Source organism: Caenorhabditis remanei, chromosome V (genome assembly GCF_010183535.1).
Source record: "Caenorhabditis remanei strain PX506 chromosome V, whole genome shotgun sequence".
Taxonomy (NCBI): Eukaryota; Metazoa; Nematoda; class Chromadorea; order Rhabditida; family Rhabditidae; genus Caenorhabditis; species Caenorhabditis remanei.
In genome coordinates this window covers 5,730,671-5,755,375 of record NC_071332.1, presented here as the reverse complement: position 1 = coordinate 5,755,375, position 24,705 = coordinate 5,730,671, and the positions used below count along the sequence as shown (strand labels likewise).

Below are 24,705 nucleotides of genomic sequence, written 5' to 3'. Positions count from 1 at the left end.
AATGAAAGGAAGTTTTATGTAAATGACAGGAAACTGGAGAAAACAATTATAAGATTTAAAAATCGTAGAAAGAAAATGAAATTCGAGGCCGAAAACATGGAAGGAACGTGTCGAAAACTGAGAGACGCAGAGAAATGGTCAAGGCGATTAGCGGTGGAGCGGGCTTGTGGAGAGGTACTAAAAAGAAGGTTAAAAAAAATTAACGTTTTGAAGGTTTGTTAAGAGTGTGTATGAAAATAATATCTGTTGTTTTTGGGAAAAAATTATCTGTTGTACTAGTCACGTCTTATCATGAACATTCTGCATCGTCAGCAGCCACATATTTTGCGTTCAGAAACTTCGATGTATTTTGTACAGTATTTACAGAAAGAATGAACATGTACTCAAATGATTCAGACTTCCAAAACACTATTCTAAACCTTAAGCATTCCAAATAACTATCCATTTAAAAGTTTTTACTCACCGAAATTCACTTTAAAAAAGATATGAACATGGGGATCAGAGCTGTGCGGAATTAAAATTTTTGAAAAGGGAATAAGGAAGTAAATTTTTGAAAAAAACAACATCAAAATTCGTTTTCAGAGATGACTAGAAAATGTTTCCTCAAATTTGTCATTTTCAAAATTAACTTCCTATTTCCCGGTTCGGAACCCAACTTCCTTCTTCCTTCCTTCTTCCTTCTTTCTTCCTTCTTCCGGGCTTTTTTCACTTTTTTCTTCCTTCTTCATTATTCCCTTTTGAAAAATTTACTTCCTTATTCCTTATTGCGTCTTCCCTTTTCCAGCCTAACTAACTCAAGATATTAATTTCATTGATTCCTTCTGCAACAAACATCACTCCTCAACTTTCAAAAATTGTTCATTGGAACTTGTTTGTTGAACTGTCGTCTCCTTTTTTCTCGCCGGTAGTATTTATACGATTCGTCAATTTCGATTTCTTGTCATTCTTTTGTTATCTTTCTCCTTCAAAAATTGAACCTTTTAGACTCTCCTACTCTACACAATGAGCCACTTCACAAACGTCGTCGGTGGTGTATTCAAATTCTCCGATGGCCACGAAATGCCAAAAGTTGGATTAGGAATCTCCAGAATCGAAACACAAGAAGCACTAGATGTCTCTGTTGAAGCCGCGTTGAAGTCTGGATATCGTCTTTTCGATACGGCGAATTTGTACAAAAATGAGCTCTTCCTTGGGATTTCTTTGAAAGTGAGTTGTTTGAAAAATGTAGTTTTATAACATTTTTGATTTCAGAAATACCTCCCAGTCTTTGGTCTCACCCGAGAAGATGTTTTCATCACTACGAAAGTTCGCACATTAAATGAAAACACAGTGGAGGAAGTGGAAAAACAACTGGCCAATTCGCTGGCCACACTTCAGACCGAGTAAGTATGAATTTTCAGAATTTCGAATTCATAACTGATATTTCCAGCTACATCGATCTCCTTCTGGTTCATTATCCACGCGACCGTGACACTGGAAATGATGACGATTATGAAGTGAACAAGAGTAGAAGGAAGATAGTGTGGCAGACACTTGAAAAGGCAAAAGGTATGATGGTAATTGCTTGCTCATGATCAACAACGCATTGCGATTACAAAGCAGCTTAATAATCTTTTTGAAATTTCTTACCCAAATCTACACGTTTTGTTTTCTTTACAAGCTTAAATCTCAGACTCCGGAAAACTTCGCTCAATCGGAGTATCCAACTACGAAGTCTACCATCTTGTGGAAATGTTTCAATACGCCAAACACCGTCCGGTCCTCAATCAATACGAATATCAACCATATCTGACTCGTCCGACACTCAAAAAGTACTGTGATTTGAACAATATCGTCGTTCAATCCTACTCTTCTCTCTGTTGGGGAGATCAAAACATTCTCCAAGAGGATATTATCATCCAACTCTGCCAGAAGTACAATCAAACACCACAAGCTATTCTGTATGCCTTCGCATACTGTAGCAACACCTCTATGATTCCAAAATCTGCGACACCTTCGAGGATTCATGACAACTTACACAATGTAAGTAAATCCTGTTCGAATCTTTCAATATGTATCGTTTTTCAGACAATCAAAATTCAACTTACTGACGAGGATCTGAAGTCACTTCGTGCACTCGACAAAGGAAAGTCATTCCTACCAATCGGTCAGACATGGAGATGTTTGTAATTTCTTCACTGTTTATTTTTAGATTATATAGTATGAGATTGTAATGAAATAAAATTCAGCTTATTTATTACAAGTATAACTTTTTCACATGCTCGATAAATATCAGACTAGCAAAATCTCGGCCCGTTGGCCCGGATTCAAAACATGTGCACAATTATTTTTTAAATTAATTTGAAATTTTTAACAATAACAGACAAAAATCAGCAAGATGAACTGTATAGGTGATTGAAGTTTAAGAAAAACTGCACACAAACTCACAGAGATGTGTGTTCCCTACCGACATGATTCGCAAATTTCCTCCCGTGAACTTCTGATTTCCAATGAAATTTTGGAAAAGTGATTTGATAACTTTTTCGATTACCCACGTATCTTGACACCATATTCACATGTCATCCAATTATAGCCTCATCGAAAAATTAAAGAAATTGGAGAGTTAACAGAAATTTGATAATAATTAAATATTTTTAGTTAAGCATTCCGATCTCGTGGCAATTGGGTTCGGTAAGCTTTCTAGTTGACTGTTCGAATTGACTGATACTTTTATTTTCAGTTTTCGAGAGTATTTGGCACCAATGCTCTCGCCAATAGAAGGGATTGAGTCCCTAGTGTTGATCAAGATCATATTTTTGACGTCAACACCGGTGGACTCCAGGATCAAACGGATGTGAGTTTCATTTTAATGCTCTTTTCTCATAAACTTAATTCTTTCACTTCCAGTCTCGGCCGTCGAGGCGCTTACCATCTGGATGACCGGATTGTGCTCTTCGAGAAATTGTGAAAAATAAACTATTGTTTTTTTTCTATGACACTTGAAAAGAACGCGTGAGCCACTTATCTACTGAGGAGCTCAACTTTCTCGATTCCGTGACATTTTCTAGCTTTTTGAATTTATTTTTCGCAATTTCATTTAACAACTATTATGAATTCATTTTTTTCTGTGCATGAGAAGTCTGCGCCGCACTCGCGTGGCGGCCACGTCCATTTCTTGCGACAGTGTTCAAAAATGGAACGCAGCGTTAAAATCGGGGTGGGCGTGGCCGCCGCGTGAGTGCGGCGCGGACTTCTCATGCACAGATAAAAATGAATTCATGATACAAAGCGGCAGTTCTGAAACGTCTCGGAACAAGGTAGATGCGAAGTTGGTAGTCGCTATAGACATACAGTACCCATAAAAAGGTTGTTGACTTTCGATGTGCTTCTTCATATCCATCCAATATAGTTCAAATCTGTAGAAAATGTAGATCAACTCTAGACCTTCACATTTGCCGTTTACTGGCAAAGTAATTTCACTCTCAAATCGGCCTATTTCACTTCGAAGTAGTGAGATTTTTATGCAGAATGACTGTAACTTTTCAAAGAGAATTTTATTTATGGTTTTTGGGGAACAAATTATATATTTTGTACAGTACTTACAGAAGGCAAATACTCATTTGCTTTGGAATCATTTGCTATTTGATCACTTGCTATATTTGTCTCATTTGCTATCACTGGATCGTTTGCTATATTTGTCTCATTTGCTATTTGATCACTTGCTATAGTTGTCTCATTTGCTATTTTCCCCATTTTTCGAAATACTCATTTGCTATGAGTTGGATCATTTGCTATGAAGCAGATCATTTGCTATTAAATGCTCATTAGCTATGAGATGACTATTAAAAAATCCTAAAATCTCATCAAAATCACGATTTCAGCGGAATTTTCATGAAATTTGTGAACAGTACTTCATAATTGTTACTAGATTGAAAGTTTCAGAATTTCGAAGAATAGGAGAATAATGTCAGAAAAATTTCGATATCACGTTATCTACCCTAGAGTATGAGGAATTTATTTTTGGAAAATATTTTATTCAAGAAAATATATACAAATTAGGAGAAAATGTGATATGTCCTCCTTCGTCGAGATAAAATGGAAAACTGGATGAACGGTGTCTGCTCATACGCTATGAGTGGCTGAAGGTGAGTTATGAAAATTCTAGTCCCTAGTGATGTGTAGTTCCTGTGGAAAGCTTCCACAGGTTCATCAACCAAATTTTTATTCATCCAATTTTGCATTTTCTTTCATTGTTTTTTTTTTTGCAGAATTCAGAAAAAAAAGATGATTAGAGGTGTCAACGCATCACAGACTAACTTTACAATATCTCAATTCTAGATTTTTTTTTAGGATTTGATTTTTATAGCAAATGAGAAAATAGCAAGTGAGACAATAGCAAATGAGACGACACTCGGAAGCAGAAGTATAACAATGAGGTTATCGACACAATGAGATGGTTCACAATACCTTCAAAGTATAGTTATACATGTTGATATTAATCTCTAAATGTTATACTTCTGCTTCCGAGTGTCGTCTCATTTGCTATTGTCTCACTTGCTATTTTCTCATTTGCTATAAAAATCAAATCCTAAAAAAAAATCTAGAATTGAGATATTGTAAAGTTAGTCTGTGATGCGTTGACACCTCTAATCATCTTTTTTTTCTGAATTCTGCAAAAAAAAAAACAATGAAAGAAAATGCAAAATTGGATGAATAAAAATTTGGTTGATGAACCTGTGGAAGCTTTCCACAGGAACTACACATCACTAGGGACTAGAATTTTCATAACTCACCTTCAGCCACTCATAGCGTATGAGCAGACACCGTTCATCCAGTTTTCCATTTTATCTCGACGAAGGAGGACATATCACATTTTCTCCTAATTTGTATATATTTTCTTGAATAAAATATTTTCCAAAAATAAATTCCTCATACTCTAGGGTAGATAACGTGATATCGAAATTTTTCTGACATTATTCTCCTATTCTTCGAAATTCTGAAACTTTCAATCTAGTAACAATTATGAAGTACTGTTCACAAATTTCATGAAAATTCCGCTGAAATCGTGATTTTGATGAGATTTTAGGATTTTTTAATAGTCATCTCATAGCTAATGAGCATTTAATAGCAAATGATCTGCTTCATAGCAAATGATCCAACTCATAGCAAATGAGTATTTCGAAAAATGGGGAAAATAGCAAATGAGACAACTATAGCAAGTGATCAAATAGCAAATGAGACAAACATAGCAAACGATCCAGTGATAGCAAATGAGACAAATATAGCAAGTGATCAAATAGCAAATGATTCCAAAGCAAATGAGTATTTGCCCTTACAGAAAGAATGAACATGCTCTCAAATGATTCAGCGTTCAAATAACCATACTTGTCAAAAATCGGGCCGGCCCGGCTCGGCCCGTCGGCCGGGCCGAAATTTCTCTTGGCCCGGCCCGGCCCGGCGGCCCGGATTCAAAAATGGGTACCCATTTTTACCAATTTTTTTTTGAAATTTTTCGAAAAAAAACAGTAAAAATGCTTAAATTATCATTACATATTCACATTTTGATTCAATTTTAAATGTTTATTCGAAAACTATACTTTTTTCAAAAAATTTCCAAAAAAAGTTCAAAAACTCAAAATGTTTCAAAACGGGCCGAGCGGGCCGGGCCGGGCCGGGCCGAGATTTTTCCTGATTTCGGCCCGGCCCGGCCCGGCCCGGCCAGTGACAAGTATGCAAATAATAACTATAAACCTTGAACCTTCCAAATAACTATCTAGCATTGCTGTTTTCTATGTTTTTCCTCTCAAACAATTCTAAAAGCTTAACTAACTGAACTATCAGTTTAATTGATTCCTTCTGCAACAAACATCACTCCTCAACTTTCAAAAATTGTTCAATGGATCTTGTTTGTTGAACTGTCGTCTCCTTTTTTCTCGCCGGTAGTATTTATACGATTCGTCAATTTCTATTTTTCGTCATTCTCTTGTTATCTTTCTCCTTCAAAAATTGAACCTTTTAGACTCTCCTACTCTACACAATGAGCCACTTCACAAACGTCGTCGGAGGTGTATTCAAATTCTCCGATGGCCACGAAATGCCAAAAGTTGGATTGGGAATCTCCAGAATCCCAACACAAGAAGCACTAGATATCTCTGTTGAAGCCGCGTTGAAGTCTGGATATCGTCTTTTCGATACGGCGAATTTGTACAAAAATGAGCTCTTCCTTGGGATTTCTTTGAAAGTGAGTTGTTTGAAAAATGTAGTTTTATAACATTTTTGATTTCAGAAATACCTCCCAGTCTTTGGTCTCACTCGAGAAGATGTTTTCATCACTACGAAAGTTCGCACATTAAATGAAAACACAGTGGAGGAAGTGGAAAAACAACTGGCCAATTCGCTGGCCACACTTCAGACCGAGTAAGTATGAATTTTCAGAATTTCGAATTCATAACTGATATTTCCAGCTACATCGATCTCCTTCTGGTTCATTATCCACGCGACCGTGACACTGGAAATGATGACGATTATGAAGTGAACAAGAGTAGAAGGAAGATAGTGTGGCAGACACTTGAAAAGGCAAAAGGTATGATGGTAATTGCTTGCTCATGATCAACAACGCATTGCGATTACAAAGCAGCTTAATAATCTTTTTGAAATTTCTTACCCAAATCTACACGTTTTGTTTTCTTTACAAGCTTAAATCTCAGACTCCGGAAAACTTCGCTCAATCGGAGTATCCAACTACGAAGTCTACCATCTTGTGGAAATGTTTCAATACGCCAAACACCGTCCGGTCCTCAATCAATACGAATATCAACCATATCTGACTCGTCCGACACTCAAAAAGTACTGTGATTTGAACAATATCGTCGTTCAATCCTACTCTTCTCTCTGTTGGAGAGATCAAAACATTCTCCAAGAGGATATTATCATCCAACTCTGCCAGAAGTACAATCAAACACCACAAGCTATTCTGTATGCCTTCGCATACTGTAGCAACACCTCTATGATTCCAAAATCTGCGACACCTTCGAGGATTCATGACAACTTACACAATGTAAGTAAATCCTGTTCGAATCTTTCAATATGTATCGTTTTTCAGACAATCAAAATTCAACTTACTGACGAGGATCTGAAGTCACTTCGTGCACTCGACAAAGGAAAGTCATTCCCAGCAGTCGGACAGACATGGAGATGTTTATGATTTCTTTATTGTCAATTTTTTAGATTGTATACAAGAAAATTGTAATGAAATAAAGCTCAGTTTTTTTATAATAAGTCTATCATATGTTCGATATTAACCATCCTTCAAACAAAATGATTTGTCAAAATAACAAATTGGAATAGCGCCTTTCTACATAGATATTTGTTCAGCGATCGCTGTAGTGAGTTTACACGTTTTATAGTCGAAATAAAAGGGATATTCCGGTGTTTGTAAGAAATTTTTTTTTAACTTTTCTTCTTTAAACATTGGAAAATCTGCTTTCATAGTTCATCCCACCAATTACGTCACGTTCTCTTAAATTCCATCCGTTCTCTTTTCTTTCTCCCTCAAAGCTCATCCTTTTAACACTCAGTTTTCTTTTGCTAATCGATGACCTTACAATTGTCGGATCAATCTACATATAAACACCACAAGATCATAAAATGTTCTATCTCTTCTGGTTAATCAACGACCAAAGTGATATGCTACTCGACGAAGTCGCTTAACCGATGCGTTGATTCACTTTTTCTCACGAGGATCTGAATCTAAACTATTCATATTGCCATTTATGAACTTATACGTGGGTGAAAGGTGAGAAAGTGTGGAAGAATATCATACATATGTTTCAATAAGAGTGATTGATTTCAGAGTCATCCGGGAGCCTTATATAAAGGAATATTGTAATGAATTTTTAAAAATCGGTGATGAGAGATAGTTTAAAATGTGGATACTGTTCAAATCTAATTGATGGTTTTATTGGACAATTGGAAAAGATAGAAGTGTCATCAATGTTGTCTGTACAGGGAGGTGATAAGACAGGTCAAACAGGCTACAAAAATGAGAGAGGAGAACTTCATAGGGGTAAAGATGGACAGATAAAGATGTGAAGGAGTTCAATGTGAGTAGATTTGAAAAACATTAATTTACTACATGTCGAATAAGCTGGGTTCATTGTCAGCTCTTCCTATTGAGCATCAGGCTCTAAGCAGTTCTACAGGACCGAGCATAAGTCAGTACACCTCTTTACTTTCATGTGTATCTCAGCTGAATCTTCTCCATTTTGCATAAACTTTTTTGACAGATAGCTGAAATATTCAGAAATATGAAAATGTGATTTTCTGCAGGTCTGATTTAAGAATTCGATAAAAACAATAATTGTTTTTCTTTTGGAGTTGTTGAGTAATTTGTTCCAAAATATTGCAAAACCTTTATTTGAATAAAAAATATAGGGTACATTCTATTATAGACCCCCGTAAGATTAGATTATACACCCCCCTGGGTAAACGTTGGAATACACCCCCACAATGCGTGATTTAGTCATTTGGATGGGAGTGTTTATTGGAATGTAGGGACTATATTATGAACATTCTATTATAGACCCCCACACATTACAATATAACCCCCCAAATTTCAATCAGATGTGGGGGTATATATTGTAATGTGAGCATCATTTTGATATAGGCCCCCCAATGACTGAGTATCATTGTTGGCAGTCAAATTGAATATTGATTAACTCAAAAATAATTGTTTTCTTCCGATTTTTCTTCGTTTTTTTGGGTTTTCTGTGCGTTTTTCAGCAGTTTTTCGCTAAAACTTTAAAATTTATCTTTAGGTTAAAACTAAAACGTCGATTTATGCTGAAATTCCCCCTGATTTTCCACAATTCTTAGGCCTAGGCTGAAATTCCCGTATCATTCTATTACACACCCCCTAAGCTCAGCGCCCTCGAAGTAGTGATTACCTTAAAACAGGACACCCTGGAGCTTGCTCTCGCCCCGCCCATAAGCTTAGCGCCCTGGAAGCTGATTTTCCTTAATTCTTAGGCTTAGGCAGAAATTCAGTAGACATTCTATTAAACACCCCCCGGGGGTGGTATACCAACATGGCGTTTTGGGGGCGTTTATTGATACACGTGGGGGGTTATAATAGAAGATTGCCTGGTGTTTTGATATGAACCCCCACTTTCCACTGTGGGGGGCTTTAATGGTTTCATTATAACCCCCCACATTTTCTGTTCCATTATACAACCCCACAGTTATAACCCCCCACTTTTCAGTTGGTGGGGGGTGTATTCCAACATGCGGGGAAGCTATCGGTGTGGGGGGGTATAACCGAATTTTCCCAAAATATATGTTGAATTGGATTCTGACACCCCGGACACCGTGCTACAGCTCCAGAAATCAAAAGACTTATCAAATAGTTATCCAAATCAGTGGCAAACAGTATCATAATGTGCCTTGACTTTATCTACAAGCTATCACTAAAATAATCAAAATTTCAGAATTTAAGTTTGGTTTTTCATGGTCGATTATTTTGTGTTGCCTCGAAAATACCATCTTACGGTTTAGATCAAAGATGTTTAATTCATACTTGCAACGGGCCGGGCCGGGCCGACGGGCCGATATTTTGCAAGTCTGGTTTAATTTAAAACTATCCATTTTTCATGCAATTCAAAACTTAATATTCAAAGGACGTTTGCTTGTGAACAGCTCTGAAATAAATATGAGTTTCTGTATATTCTATTATTCAGGTAATCGTGTTTTTCAAAGTTAACAGTTCAAACATCAACTTGACTCACAACACCTTCACTTCATTACCATATTCTCTTTTTGATTTTTTCCGCATCCTGTCTATCTGACTTTTGCAAACATGGTTCAAAAGTCCATTGTCACACTTCCAGAAGACTACGTCACTTATTGTTCATAATCCTTGAATATGCATGCATGAATTAATTGTTGATTTGTTTTTGATTTTCAACGTCATAAAGACCAACTTATCGATACAGTATAAAATGAAATGAACCGGGTGATCTTAAAATGAACTCATACGTTTTGCGGAGATTCTCCACTGGAATTTTCCAGTAGAAACCCTCCGCTGAAACAACTTGTTAGCATTTTCGTAGTTAGTATTGTTTTTACCAAATCTCCAATACAGTTGAGAAGCAACTGAATATTGCGCTGCGCCTTTCCAGATGATCAGCATCTGCAGGTCCATGGATCGAGGCTGTGCGAATCACGGAAATGACTGCTTCTGGATAGATTCCTGCCAATTCAATTGATTGCCGGGCACATCTCAGTACATTTGTTCAGTCTGTTTTAGAACAATGAAGAGATTTGCTTTGACTAATATATTTACAAGTTAAAGACAGGAACACCTGGGTGATGTCAGAAATCAGTCTTTTCTTATCAGTCTTTAAGATCTTGTATTATTTTGTCTGGGTTCTGCATTTATATTCACATTTCTAGCGGCTTCAGCAAGGTTGGTTCAACTTTGGCACAACTCTCCCGGTTTTGCGATAGGACACATTAATCAGAACTTTCATTTTCTATTAAAATTCTACACTTCTTTAGCATAACTTCATCGAACACTGCTACTGAATTCCTTCCCCTATACCAAACTCCCGACAATCTAAAATATGCAACATGCACCCATGAATGCGACTCATTGTCTACCTCAACTATGTATTTGTTCACTCCGGGTCCAAGATCACTTCCAAACAAATACCTCCTCCAAGGAGTAGATGCTTGTGAAAATGGTCTGGTTTTCCGTTCTCTCAATCTCCATTTAATGTGAAGAAGTCTAAAGTTATCATCACGTTTTACTTCACTCTCCTGTGATTTTTGGTGGAAGTTAGTAGACCTAGATTTTCAAATGTTTGAGAACTAATATAGTCAACTAAGAAGTCTCAAGTTGTCCTCAAAGTTCAGACCATCTAATTTTGTGATTCACAATTTTATTTTTAATTTTAGGACCGGTTCAGAAGCGCGACCTTCTGAAATCGTGATGATTACGTAATCATTATTGTAACGTGACCTGCTTACATTCTTATCAACCCACGTGGTATCGTAGTTCTAGAATGTATTTTCAACAATCACACTTACTTGTCAAACTGATGCAAGTTCGGGGAATTAGAAGTGAAACATAAATTAGACCGTGAGATACCCTGAATCGTATCAGAAGATCGTTGATATAGATTTGGTTCTTGTTGTTATAGTCTACAATAGGTAATAAGAATTTGGGGGTAGGAACTAATAAAAAGAAAAAAGAAGAAGAAGACGTTAGGAGATGAAAAATGAAAATGTTTGTTTTGATGGTGTTAATAGGTCGAGAAAGAAAGTAAAACTAAAATGCAAGTGACCTTTTATCAAGAGAATCATAGTTCATAGGAGACATGTTGATAGCCAAGTCGTAGTAGATTTCTGATGATTCAGAAGTGTATTTTAAACTTCGACTTCAAACAACAACAGTTTATTTTGTCGTTCTGCAAAAAATTCCACGTTTTCACTCCTGATTTAACCAAGTTTGAGAATGTATCGGAACGTTTTCTTATCAAGATCTGCAGTTCAGTTGAAGTAATAGAGTAACCTGTTCTATTCCAATAAAAATGGTCATGTACGGAGCAACTCCTTGACCATAACTCTTCCGTCTATCTTCCGTTTATTTCATTCCATTTCTCAAACTGATACTAGGTCAATCTCATGTTTTGCTTTGTTCATCTTTCATTTTCCGCATTCTTAACAGTCACGTAGACCTTTTGATCACATATCATCACAACGGCATCTGCATATTAACCAAGAATCCGAGTTGAAAGATTAAATATCAATACAGGCATGAGTGAATCGTCATTTGATTAATTATCTTTTCATCTCCATGTCTCTTCTTCTCAATCTCTCCATCCAGGTCATATTTACAATATCTTGATCATCATAATAACAGTACAATTTTGATATGTCTGAAATCTGAAATATCAACTCTGAAAACCCACTTCAAACATAAAGTTTTCCAACAAACAGGTCATTTTTGAAAAGAGGCGTGGCCAATATGGAAATTTAGATTGTATCACGTGCGAACCCTTCTTGTCTTCTCTTCTCCATCACCCATCCACTGTTATCTCTCCGTATCATTTTCTGATTATGTATAAATATTCTCCCATAAACCAACCTGATTTCTTCTTCTGTCCCAGCAAACGCTTCCTTTATTATAGAAATATTATATTTGACTACAGTTCCAACTTCGGATCTCTCCATAACAATGTCACTCAAAACGCATTTCAAGTTTGTACTCGTCGTCATTATCTACTTTGCTCATATATATTTCCGACGACTCCCTATCACGTTGCTTCCGTTGATTCGGGAGGAGATTGTGCTCACTAGTGATGATATTGGTAAGTGGTTTTTCTAGTCATAGAAGGGAAAGAATCATTAAGAAACTGGGATAAACAAAAAGAGATAGTCTAAAAATTGACAATAGTTATAACAATATGAAATCGAACTTTCCACATGTACTACATCTTCACAAGACTCAAACAAAACACAAGTGCGGTGATATCCAGTTTCTTTTGTTTTTTAAAGATACACTCTTCTAAATTTTTACAACCGCATCACAGCAATCTTAAACAAGATTTCCATTATTTCCCACAGTATAATTTAATGTTCAATGATCATAGACGGATGAAAGATAATAGATATGTATCTCGATGAACGTTTTTATTCTTCCAGGAATTCTCGTATCCTCTCATGCTCTTCTATATACAATCGGACGTCTTCTATTTGGAATCGCATCCGATAGATATTCAAAAGTAGCTCTATTACTGCTTGGTTTGGTCACATGTGCCGCGTGTTCTGTTGCGTTGGCATTCTCGAATAATCTATGGCAAATGCTGATTGCAATGATGCTTCTAGGAATTGTACAGGGAGCTGGATGGGTTCCAGCCACTCTTTTGGTGCAGTCGGTAAGAAATTTACTATTCATTTAGTTTTCATCCTCTCTTTATTTTCAGTGGTACTCGAAGTCTACGTATGGAACAATGTTCTCAATCCTCGCTTGTGGTTCAACATTTGCCGGTATTCTTCAACCGTTTTCCAAGAAATTCTATTGGCGCCACGTGGAGTTGTATACTGGAGCAGGAATGCTCGTCTTCTCGATTGTTTGTTACATTGCTCTTCGTGAGGATAACGTGTCACCGAAACATGAGGAAGATGATGAGGAGCCAAACCCAGAGAAGGCAAAGCAGAAGAAAAGTGGATTACGAACTATTGTGGGGTCGATTGTGATCTGGCATATTTCTTTTGTCTACTTGTTCACAATGGAGGTAAGTGGGAGGAATCATGGTGGGAAGGCACATTGATAGATTAATATTGGTCTACACCCGTTAAGCAAGTAGTACAAGTGATTCCGATTCTGGAATCTACAAGTCGAAATTGCAAAAATGTTTTTATTTCCAGATGAGAACCATTTGCGAAACATGGGTTCAACTCTTCCTCACAGACTCGAAAATCTCCCCCGATGTCTTTCAAATCACATATGAAATCGGTGGTCTCGTTGGAACAATGGCATCCGGTATTGTCATCGACTTGGCCACTCGTCGATTCGATGTTGATGCCACTCGACGCGTCATCGCTGTATCATACACATGTTTAATGATGTTCTCCGCGGCGGGTATTTTCGAGTTTGCTGTAAGTTAACTAGATTAGTGAACTTCATTGAAGTATACTTGTTTGCAGGAGTTGAGTTCTATCTTCGGATTCTTGGCTGGAATGTTCGTTAATGGGTCAATCAATGTCTGGTGTATGATAGCTTCGCAAGCTGGATTTGCAAAAATTCAGGGAACAGTGAGCGCTTTCATTTCGTTCATTGCTAGTTGTAAGTTTGTTTAAAGATGAGATTCATTCTTGTAAACCTAATAACTTTCAGCTGGATCAATGTTGGCTGGAAGTCCTCTCGCATTCCTCATCAGCTTATTCGGATGGAGAGTCTTCCTTTACATCTTCGCAATTCAACTCGTCATTGTTCTCATAGTCTCATCATTCCGTGTACCTCTTCGTATGAATACTGAAACCAAGCACTCTCCAAACGAAGTTGATGATGATGAGGGTTCGGGTGTCTGCAGTACCGTTGTGGATTCACAGAGAAATCTGACGAATTTTAACAAGGAAACGAGGATTTCAATGCTCTTTGCTCTATACGCCACAAAGAAAATTAAGCCTTTTAAAGATATTTTAGCATCTAATAAGGTTTAGATTCAATTGATTTCAGATAGTTAGAATCTCTACAATATAGGCAAATTTATGTAAATATTCGAACATTTATTCATACAATTCGAATTCAACTTTAAGAATTCAGAAAATCAAGTTTAACAAAAAGAAAAACAAACAAATTCCATTTTGTTGAGAATCTCTTTTTAGAAAAATTACGGGTTTATATTGTTAATCATGTTTATGGTCATATTGTATATGGTTTCTTTCCAAATCCACGAGTTGGCATTGCCATGATTTTCTTTTTCATATTTTATAACTGATTATTGTCGATTTGACAAGCAATGTTTATGTACATCTTTTAATGTTTTATAGACAAGTTTTTCCAATTAATAAACCATTTTTCTTCTGGTGATCTGCAAATGCCGCAAACCTGCTCCATCGCGAACATCCGTGAACTCCTCTCGGACAAATTCCTGTTTTCATAAGAGCCACTTGTTTTTTATAAACCTCTTAATTACCTCGGTTCTAATATTTATAGCACAATTTTTCAATAAAAATTGTTTTTTAATAGCGTATATTATTGTATAGTCGATAATTGTATAATCAATAAACACGAGAATATCAACAAAACACGAAATTGACCGGTTGATGACAGTTTTCTCAAATTTCCATCTTTATCATCCGTTTCTTCTCAACATTTATATATTTTATTTTTTCCAAAACTGTAATTGTAGAAATGGTGACCACCCGATCGAGGTCGAAAAACAATCGAGCAGCCGATAAGGATCGTTCCAAAGAGAGGTATCTTATTTGAATAAAACAAGCAAATTTTGGATATAATGGCATATATGACTGTTAACCGGTGATCTCGTTCCTTCTCTTTTGCTATTGATTGGGACATTATGCTCTGAATTAATTCACAGATACAAAAATTGCTAGCGAATGCCTCTGTGATGGAGGGGAAAAAATGAAAAGACCTGAAAATGCTGATCTTCCTGTTAAAGTTTGATAAAAATAAATCCACCCGAAAAGAAGAATCTAGAACTCTGAAAATATATCTATGCCTACACAAGATACATTTTTATTTTTGAAAACGCTGATCTTTCAGATTCGCATACCGCCCTCGTTCAACTTTCGAAGAATCCGATGCGCTAGTCGGCTACAAAACGATCGACCATTATCTCCAATATGATTGTCTTCTCACCCGAGAAGAGCTACAGCGGCTCGATGAGCACGTTTATTCAGCCGTTGATACCTCTTGGCTCGATGAGCTGTGTATGAAGAAATTCTGGGAGGCCGTTGTGCTCTATTATCCGTTGTGGGTGGCCCCTAATCTTTTGACACTTATTGGTAAATTCTTAAGTGATGCTCAGAAAAAATCGTTTTTTTCAGGACTAATTGTGAATCTAACAACTGTCCTGGTGCTCTCATTCTACTGTCCAACAGCTACTGAAACCGCACCATCATGGGCATATTTTCTGGCGGCTGCCGGACTATTTGTATATCAAACGTTGGATGCAACCGATGGAAAGCAAGCGAGACGAATTGGGGCTTCGAGCCCACTTGGAGAGCTATTCGATCATGGTTGTGACTCTGCTTCGCAGGTAAATCGTTGTAAAATTCTTTCAAACAAGCACGAAAACAGATAATTGTTTCTTAAACATCATACGTTCTGATAAGTTAATTTGGTCTTGAGAGAAAAATGTTCCAGGTATTCGTTACTCTCAACGTGTGCTACGCTTTGCAACTGGGAACGGTGCGATGCGGTGTATTCATTGCTTGCCTCATCTCTGTTTCATTATTCTACACTGCACATTGGAGCACATATTGTACAGGCCAGTTGAGGTAATAACGTGATTTTTTCAGCCAAATTTCAGATCTTTCTTCAAACGAAATAAAACACTCGCATTCTTAATTTATGCATTTTAAAGGCCAATGTCGAGAGAAATCGAACATATTTGGATGTTTTTCGGTTCATCGTTTCAGCCTGATCTAGAACAAATTATTATTAAAATTTTAAGTTTTTTATTCGAATTTTCAATCTATGTTCTTTGACAACTCAATGTTACAACGCATGTTTGTATTATCCTTCAGTGCTGGATATTTTCAAATCCACAAAATCATGAGTCGAAACAAAAATCGTTTTTTACCAAACTTTTACAGTTTTCCCTGTAAATCTGCGAAACTTGTTTCTTGTTTCGAAAACGGGGGAAATTTTGAAAAGTCGAATTTTAAACCTGGAGGATTCTAAAAGATCAAATTAATTTCCAGATTCGCCCGTTTCGACGTGACAGAAGCGCAATGGTCGATCATCTCTATGCTCCTGTGTACAGCAGTATTTGGACCGGGAATCTGGAGTATCGGAGTATTCGGATATTATTTAAAACATCTTCTTCTTGCTGCAGTCGCTCTTGGAACTGTCTATCAAGCACTTGGATATCTGGCTGTAATTTTTACTGATGGAGTTGGAAAGAACGGATCAACGGTTGCTGGAACTTCGGTTCTTTTCCCGATTTGTCCACTTATGGCTGTCATCGTCCCATACTGCATGATCTACAGCAAATCTGCTTCCACAGTGTATGACGATCTCATTGTGATTTTTGTTCTACAATTTGGCGCGGTGGCTGCCAAGGCCACGAATCGATTAATTGTCGCACACATGAGTCGGAGTGAACTATCGCTTTGGGATTGGATTTATATGGGACCAATCGCTCTGATGATCAACCAATATTACGATATAAAGATCGACGAGCCACGACTTCTCAAATATACAACTGTCTATGTTTATTTATCACTTCTCGTTTATTGTTTATTTATTACCCGTCAAATTTGCGATCACATGGGCATTTTTTGCTTCAAAGTCACTCCACAAAGAAGCAATAAGTGACCGTGTAATTTGTAGATGGTTCTCTGTAATTTAATTGTACACAGTGCGAGATTTGAGCGGATCCTCTTGTGCTTGAACATTATGGTGCTGACGGCCGTTTCAGATATTTTCTTATCAAAAATGACAGGCTTTTATTATTGTTTCACATATTCCAAATCTAAAATGACCGAGAATGTTTGAAAATCTCCAGGAAGCTCATTTAAAAACGAAAAATGGATTACTCGCAAAAGTTGTTTCGCTGCGAGACCTTTATCCTACAGCGAACACTGCGTCTTTAAGATTACTGTATTTGATATGTCGCAGCGCGCCGCTACTCTCGGTGTTTTTTCCGAACCAATTTCAAGACAAACTAACAAATCGTCCGCTCCTAACTCGCGAAATAAGTGTTCTATATTCTTCTCTGTCTATTCAATAGAAAATTCCTCCATTATCTAATTTTGCTGCTTGAAAGAGACGTGTAACCTCCCCTCCCGCCAACAAACCTATATACAAATACCCTCTATCGCCAGTTTCGCCTGTATAGAATTCGCATAGTTCAGTAGGGCGAAGCTGCGCCTCGACGATGGTTTCTAGTCGCACGACCGGCGATTCCTGGTTTTTGCGACCGCCACGGCCACACACTCACTCTCTGCTCTCTGCTCTCGGCGCGCTATTCCTCCTCGGTTGCATGCCGCCGTTTCTCATCGCCAATCGAACCACTTTTTCTTGTTGTAGAATGCCGTGCAGTGAGCGCCCTCTTCCTCGTACCACATCTTCTCTATCCGTTTTGTTCCCCAACTTTTGTTAGCTCTCCACTCTTTTTCCCCACAAATTTCTATCCATTTTGAGTTTTTTGTGTCTTTTCCCTTTTCAAAAATACTTACTGTAATTTTATTATAAATTGATTACAATTCATAAGTTTCCTCTTTGAATATTCATAAGGGTTCAACTTTATCCGCTTACCTGGCCCTTTTCGTGTCATACTTGAGTTAGTTGGTGACAATGGCATCTCCCTCTTCCTCCACGTCATCTTCTAGCCCGAAATCTAAAAACTCTGTAGTATTCTCTGTATTCTTGTTAAAAAATGAGGTTTCTTTGCTACATTCTTCTTCATTTTTAAAACAATAAACAAAACAAAAAATTTTCAGGAAAAGATGGCCGCAGAATCTTCGTACGGATTCGTCTACGGAGTTTCCGGACCTGTCGTCACAGCCGAAAAGATGGCCGGATCCGCCATGTACGAGTTGGTTCGTGTCGGACATCAAGAACTTGTCGGAGAGATTATTCGTCTCGAGGGTGACTACGCCACCATCCAGGTTTACGAGGAAACTTCCGGAGTCACCATCGGAGATCCAGTACTTCGTACCGGAAAGCCTCTCTCCGTCGAGTTGGGACCAGGTATCATGGGTTCGATTTTCGACGGAATTCAACGTCCACTCAAGGACATTGCTGATATCACCCAATCCATCTACATTCCAAAGGGAGTCTCCACCAACGCCTTGTCCCGTGACGCTCGTTGGGACTTCGCTGTTAACAAGGATCTTCGTGTTGGAGGACACGTAACTGGAGGAGATATCATTGGAACAGTCGATGAGAACTTGCTCATCAAGCACAAGATTCTTCTGCCACCAAGTGCCTGCGGAACAATCACCTTCGTTGCCTCTTCTGGACAATACACCGTCACTGACCCACTTCTCGAGTTGGAGTTCGCTGGACGCAAGCAAAAGTTCTCTATGCTTCAAGTTTGGCCAGTCAGAAACCCAAGACCAGTGACTGAGAAGCTCGCCGCCAACAACCCGCTTCTCTGTGGACAGCGTGTGCTCGACGCCTTGTTCCCATGTGTCCAAGGAGGAACCACCGCCATTCCAGGAGCTTTCGGATGCGGAAAGACTGTCATTTCTCAATCACTCTCCAAATACTCCAACTCTGACGCTATTATCTACGTCGGATGCGGAGAGCGTGGAAACGAAATGTCTGAAGTGAGTTTTTCAAATAAAATCATTTTAATTTTGTAAAAAATAACTAATTTAACTTCAGGTACTTCGTGATTTCCCAGAACTCACTATGGAAGTCGAAGGTGTCACCACATCTATCATGAAGCGTACCGCATTGGTCGCCAACACCTCCAACATGCCTGTAGCTGCTCGTGAGGCTTCCATCTACACTGGTATCACTCTTGCCGAATATTTCCGTGATATGGGTCTCAATGTCGCTATGATGGCCGACTCCACATCTCGTTGGGCTGAGGCTCTTCGTGAGATTTCTGGTGAGTTTTAATATAATTATAAACTATTATCGAATTTCTAAAAAGTTCATTTTGTAAGAAGACATTATTTTCATCTCATCTTCTAGGTTTATTCAAAGAATAGGAAACATAGGAACCGTTTTTTGCGTGCTGTCGCAGTTAAAATATTCTCGGAGAATTCAAAAATACGAATTATCCAAAAATAATCTCATCCACAAGACGGTTCAAGTTAGAAGCGGGAGTTATCTTTTCACCTTGTTAAAGAAAATATTTTGATATCATGCTGTTCAAATTCCAATTATGAAAACTTCAAAAAACGAAACATCTAAATGAATTTCTTTTCCAGGACGTCTCGGAGAAATGCCCGCCGATTCCGGATACCCAGCTTACCTTGCCGCTCGTCTCGCCTCCTTCTACGAGCGTGCCGGACGTGTCAAGTGCCTTGGATCACCAGAACGCGAGGGATCCGTCACCATCGTCGGAGCCGTATCTCCACCAGGAGGAGATTTCGCCGATCCAGTTACATCTGCTACCCTCGGTATCGTACAAGTGTTCTGGGGATTGGATAAGAAGCTCGCCCAACGTAAACATTTCCCATCTATCAACTGGCTCATCTCTTATTCCAAGTACATGCGTGCTCTTGAGGAGTTCTACGAGAAGAACTATCCAGAGTTCGTGCATCTTCGTACCAAGTGTAAGGAGATTCTTCAAGAAGAAGAGGATCTTTCCGAAATTGTGCAACTTGTCGGAAAAGCTTCCCTTGCCGAGTCTGACAAGATCACTCTTGAGGTTGCCAAGATCATCAAGGACGACTTCTTGCAACAAAACGGTTACACCAAATACGATCGTTTCTGCCCATTCTACAAGACTGTCGGTATGCTCAAGAACATGATTGGATTCTACGATTTGGCCCGTCACTCCGTTGAAGTCACCGCTCAGTCCGACAACAAGATCACATGGAACGTTATCAAGGATAGCATGGGAGACTTGATCTACCAACTTTCGGCTATGAAATTCAAGGACCCAGTTGCCGATGGTGAAGCTAAGATTCGCAAGGACTACGATGATTTGGCTGAAGCTATGGCTAACGCTTTCAGAAATCTTGAGGATTAAATTCACTGTACTTTTTCTCTTTCCGAATTTTTCCCCGCTAGTCCATTTCCGCCGCTTACTTTTTTAGATGAAAGTAGGTCATCAAAACGCCCATCACAGAGTTTTATCCTCAAAAATGTTTGATTGATTTGACATTCCACACAAATTTCAAATATTTATTGCACCTTTCTTTCCTTATTGTAGATTTTTATGACTTCAAGAAATTCCAACCACACACAATGTATCTGGTCCTCCTTGTCCCGTTTTGTTTTGAAAAAAACCGTAATCAATTTCACTTAATTTCTCTAACCGTTGTATTCTTTTTCTTGTTGAATAGATTTATTTACATTTTCCCGTCCATTTCTCTTTTATTTTCTACGACAACAACCCGTATAGTCTTACGAAATATGTTTTACTGCGTTGTGATATGTATAATACTATGGAGATGCCAATTAAAAAATTAGCAATAAACTTCTAGGAAAAACCTGAAAATCTCGCTCACTCAGAATGGAATCGGAGAGTCAAAAGAATTGTGAATACATTCTTCCGATCAAGAAGCGGCGATGTAAAATGTTGGTGAAACGTGGAAATCGGTTTTGTGGAGAACATTCCATTCATGATCCGAGTAATACGGAACGAATGATTTGTCCGAACGATGGAAAACACACAATTCTGAAATCAGAACTCGAATTGCATTTAAAACGATGCAATTCTAGAATCATAGAAGCGGAATATATCAAAATCGATGCGAATTCGATTCGTGGTGAGACGAAATCCACCGATAAAATTGACAGGAGAGCGACAGAAGAAGAAATTTGTGAAGTTGTTCACAAAATCTGGGATTGCTACGAAACTGATGTTAAGTATCGGCTGATTGTGGAGAACAAGAATAACGAACTTGTCGACAAAAAACTAGCTGAAAATACACAACTTTGCTCAGAGAAACGGAAACATTTAGTGCAGATTTCTTCGATTTTAGGTGAGTAGCGTAATTCTTCGTCGATACAAAAGTTTCATCAGATTTGCCGAAAAAAAGAAGAAAAAACTTTTTTCAGGGCATCTCGAATCTTCTGGATGTCTTCCTTCATCTTCCTCGTCTTGCATGTTTGAACTTGGTGCTGGAAAGGGACAACTCGCTTATTGGATCTCAAAAGCTGCACCAAACGGAAACTACATACTAATGGATCGAAGTGGTTCTAGAAACAAATTTGATACCGCTGCGAAACGAGAAAATCCAAACCTATCGATGAGTCGATATCGTTGTGCTATTGAGCACATGGATTTGTCTAAAATTGAGGAATTAAAGGTATCGAGTGAGATTTTGAACTGTTTCTTTCAATGTAACTTTAGAATTCTAATGAAATTTTGGCTGTATGCAAACACTTCTGTGGAAGTGCCACAGATGCTGGAATCCGATCTCTGAGAAATAGTGGTTTGAAGTTCAATGCAGCTCTACTCATTCCGTGTTGTCATCACAAATCGAGATTCGCTGAATATGGAGGACATGAGTTTTTGGAGAAATGGGAAATGAATGACGAAGCATCGTTTGCTGCACTTCGATACGTGGCATCGTTTGCAACAAATGGATCTGTAAACATTGATACTTCTGGTGGATGGTACTGTTTTGTTACATTTCTGTTGAACATGTTGTTTTTTCCAGGAAGTCGTTACACCCACCGGTTGAATTAGGCCGTCGCGCAAAAGCAATTTTGGAAGTTGGAAGAGCGATTTGGCTAGAAAGCGTTGGATTCGAAACTAAAATCATCGAATACGTTCCACCAGAAGTTTCCCCGGAAAACTTGCTGATTTTGGCTATAAAGGCATGAAAAATAATATTGCTGCTTAATAAAACACTTTGTGTTTTTTTTTATTTTTCAAAAAATTTCGTAAACAATTTCCAGACATCGTTAAATAAGAGGATTTCTAACTTTGTATGCAAAAATCACAGAGCCTCTCAAATTTAAAAAACCGCGCATGTGTCTTGACGCGTTTTCCGTGGCCAACATGTGCCAGTAAACAATTTATTTGCGTTATAATCAGTTTTTCGCGATTTTCACGTTCTTTTACATTTCATCTAGAAGTGACTCCGTATCAGTAGTTTTCTCCCATGTTTTTGTTGAAAAAAATAAAATAAATGCTCATATCCATTCTTTTGAAGGTAAAAACATGAAATTCCTGCTCCGTGCCTCAACACTCGCCGGACAATCGTTGCGATTTGCTTCTCAACGACCCAAAGTGTTCTTCGACGTATCAATCGGAGAAGAACCAGCCGGACGTGTCACTTTCGAACTTTTCAGTGATGTCGTGCCGAAGACCGCCGAGAATTTCCGTGCTCTGTGCACCGGTGAGAAAGGTGTCGGAAAGAGTGGAGTTCCACTTCACTTCAAAGGATCCAAGTTCCACAGAATCATTCCTGAATTCATGATCCAGGTGAGTAATCCATTTGACTTCTTGAAATATCTCTTAATTTAGTGAAAATATCTTGCATTTAATTCGAATTTTACAGGGAGGAGACTTCACTCGTCACAACGGAACCGGTGGAGAATCAATCTATGGAATGAAGTTCAAGGATGAGAACTTTGATCTCAAGCACACCGGACCAGGATGCTTGTCAATGGCCAACGCTGGGCCGAACACCAACGGATCGCAGTTCTTCATTTGCACAGTTGACACCCCATGGCTCGATGGAGGGCACGTTGTCTTCGGTCAAGTCACCGATGGAATGTCTGTTGTGAAGAAGGTCGAGCAAATTGGTTCCCGATCCGGAACACCAACGAAGGTCGTCACTATCTCTGATTGCGGAGAGTTGAAGAGCGAATGATTCCGTTGTTTTCATTCAATAATTTAATTTTCAAGTTAGTATTGCCTTTTTGTTACTATTTTAATTTTTGAGTTCTGTTTGTTTTTAGTGAAGTTTAGTTTTTATTAAAACGTCTTCAATAACTAAAAATCCAAAATAATCAAACCAAAAACTAAAACAATTCTCCTGAAGATTCGAGATCGTTGGTTGAATCTGCCAATCCGCAATATTCACAAGTCTTCGCACAAATCTTTTGGAAAAGTGAAGTATATGCTTTATGAGTACACAGCTTCCGATTTCGTTCGCAATCCGATGATTTATCAACACAATCATCCTGCGAATTTGTAACTTCCGCAGAGAAATTCCCTGGTTTCTTCGAAAACCTTCGTGGTTTCTTCTCAGCAGCCGACGAAGCAGTGACTTGCCGCATCAACTCAATAACATCGTCTACCATTTTCAGCTCTTCCAATTTTTGGACATTTTCTTCTCCTATTTCTGCAGATAAAAACATAATTGCTGAAATATGTGTAAATCGATCAGACTCACTCGATCTCATATTGGATAAATGGATTTCTCGACTATCTTCTGCTTCCTCTTCTTCATATTCTTCATCTGGATCACAGAATTTGCATGTTTTTGCACATCTGAAATGTTACACATTAAAAAGTTAAGAAAACATTGGAATTATCGAAATATTTCATTAATAATTGATGCAAACATCAATTAAGACAAGAAAAAACTCACTGTAAACTCATCATTCTTTTATAAAACTTCCTTTGACAAAAATTGATTCGATCTGCACAATCATCCGCTTCGTCAATACATTTCGAAGGCATTATTATATTCTCTGAGGGTTTCACCGTTGTACTGCTCACTATTCCACTAACTATATTATCTGAAATACAGTATCCGCATGTCAGTGGGCATGCGATTTCCATCAACTTCTGCTCAATCCGGTTCGGTGATAAACATTTTACGGCAATCAATCGACAATCATGATGAGCATCCGAACATTTATTAGACAAAACGGGATATGGGTAGAATACAACTAGAATGAAATAAACGAACATTTGCAGCATATCGAGATGGAAAATCTGAATGGAAGAGGAGAGCACGGGCGGTTCAGAACCATTTCGGGAAAGAAAGATTTCATTTTGTTTGTCAAGAGTTCAGATTGAATGAAAAAGAAAAACAGAACAATAGAAAAGTAGTTGTTTGTGAAAACAGCGTGTCACCCGAAAACGACACTTGTTTGTACACTAGGAATATCGGTACGAGGGCTACCAACGAAAAATCATTTGTGCTCAAATTAAACTAGATAGGTAGAGGTTTGAAAATGGTACAATCTGTTGCTGTTTTGATGGAACAACATTGAATTTTAACTAAAAATTAACCAGATATTCTCAGGATTCTCAACAAAAAAAACTAGTACATTGAGGGGTAGGTTGAAATATCTTCGATCTGGATCGCTTTACTGATAAACGCGACCGATTACGGTAATGTTTGGCACCATGTCAATTTTCAAAATTTCTAGATATTACA

General features: G+C 38.1%; 8 protein-coding genes and 1 pseudogene across 9 annotated transcripts; 7 read left to right on the top strand and 2 right to left on the bottom strand.

Moving 5' to 3' along the window:
• Nucleotides 1-1,002: 1,002 nt before the first annotated feature.
• Nucleotides 1,003-2,947, top strand: GCK72_017530 (uncharacterized protein; the record flags this gene model as incomplete). Its single annotated transcript, XM_053732133.1, has 8 exons — nucleotides 1,003-1,206; nucleotides 1,252-1,382; nucleotides 1,430-1,548; nucleotides 1,673-2,022; nucleotides 2,068-2,161; nucleotides 2,643-2,670; nucleotides 2,720-2,833; nucleotides 2,887-2,947. 8 exons carry the CDS (start codon nucleotides 1,003-1,005, stop codon nucleotides 2,945-2,947), a joined length of 1,101 nt encoding a protein of 366 aa, XP_053581046.1.
• A 3,069-nt stretch (nucleotides 2,948-6,016) lies between these two features.
• Nucleotides 6,017-7,183, top strand: GCK72_017529 (uncharacterized protein; the record flags this gene model as incomplete). The annotated part of the gene is made up of 5 exons (XM_053732132.1): nucleotides 6,017-6,220; nucleotides 6,266-6,396; nucleotides 6,444-6,562; nucleotides 6,687-7,036; nucleotides 7,082-7,183. The coding sequence occupies 5 exons, from the start codon at nucleotides 6,017-6,019 to the stop codon at nucleotides 7,181-7,183; spliced, it is 906 nt and encodes a 301-aa protein (XP_053581045.1).
• A 5,031-nt stretch (nucleotides 7,184-12,214) lies between these two features.
• Nucleotides 12,215-14,202, top strand: GCK72_017528 (uncharacterized protein; the record flags this gene model as incomplete). Its single annotated transcript, XM_003112479.2, has 6 exons — nucleotides 12,215-12,347; nucleotides 12,682-12,914; nucleotides 12,963-13,274; nucleotides 13,408-13,638; nucleotides 13,687-13,825; nucleotides 13,877-14,202. 6 exons carry the CDS (start codon nucleotides 12,215-12,217, stop codon nucleotides 14,200-14,202), a joined length of 1,374 nt encoding a protein of 457 aa, XP_003112527.2.
• Nucleotides 14,203-14,896: 694 nt separating this feature from the next.
• GCK72_017527 (uncharacterized protein) lies at nucleotides 14,897-17,047 on the top strand (the record flags this gene model as incomplete). The annotated part of the gene is made up of 5 exons (XM_053732131.1): nucleotides 14,897-14,961; nucleotides 15,269-15,510; nucleotides 15,553-15,764; nucleotides 15,872-16,005; nucleotides 16,432-17,047. 5 exons carry the CDS (start codon nucleotides 14,897-14,899, stop codon nucleotides 17,045-17,047), a joined length of 1,269 nt encoding a protein of 422 aa, XP_053581044.1.
• GCK72_017525 lies at nucleotides 16,476-20,981 on the bottom strand (annotated as a pseudogene). The gene is made up of 5 exons: nucleotides 20,866-20,981; nucleotides 19,723-20,343; nucleotides 19,068-19,289; nucleotides 18,202-18,925; nucleotides 16,476-16,604 (listed from the first exon to the last, which is right to left on the bottom strand). Coding segments are annotated over exons 1-5 (1,812 nt in total).
• On the top strand, nucleotides 18,181-20,384 carry GCK72_017526 (uncharacterized protein; the record flags this gene model as incomplete). Its single annotated transcript, XM_003112340.2, has 3 exons — nucleotides 18,181-19,005; nucleotides 19,064-19,292; nucleotides 19,618-20,384. The coding sequence occupies 3 exons, from the start codon at nucleotides 18,181-18,183 to the stop codon at nucleotides 20,382-20,384; spliced, it is 1,821 nt and encodes a 606-aa protein (XP_003112388.1).
• GCK72_017524 (uncharacterized protein) lies at nucleotides 20,871-22,189 on the top strand (the record flags this gene model as incomplete). Its single annotated transcript, XM_003112410.2, has 4 exons — nucleotides 20,871-21,342; nucleotides 21,419-21,669; nucleotides 21,714-21,979; nucleotides 22,024-22,189. The coding sequence occupies 4 exons, from the start codon at nucleotides 20,871-20,873 to the stop codon at nucleotides 22,187-22,189; spliced, it is 1,155 nt and encodes a 384-aa protein (XP_003112458.2).
• A 340-nt stretch (nucleotides 22,190-22,529) lies between these two features.
• GCK72_017523 (uncharacterized protein) lies at nucleotides 22,530-23,184 on the top strand (the record flags this gene model as incomplete). Its single annotated transcript, XM_003112782.2, has 2 exons — nucleotides 22,530-22,793; nucleotides 22,870-23,184. 2 exons carry the CDS (start codon nucleotides 22,530-22,532, stop codon nucleotides 23,182-23,184), a joined length of 579 nt encoding a protein of 192 aa, XP_003112830.2.
• A 151-nt stretch (nucleotides 23,185-23,335) lies between these two features.
• GCK72_017522 (uncharacterized protein) lies at nucleotides 23,336-24,233 on the bottom strand (the record flags this gene model as incomplete). Its single annotated transcript, XM_053732130.1, has 3 exons — nucleotides 23,336-23,658; nucleotides 23,710-23,807; nucleotides 23,908-24,233. 3 exons carry the CDS (start codon nucleotides 24,231-24,233, stop codon nucleotides 23,336-23,338), a joined length of 747 nt encoding a protein of 248 aa, XP_053581043.1.
• Nucleotides 24,234-24,705: the final 472 nt, after the last annotated feature.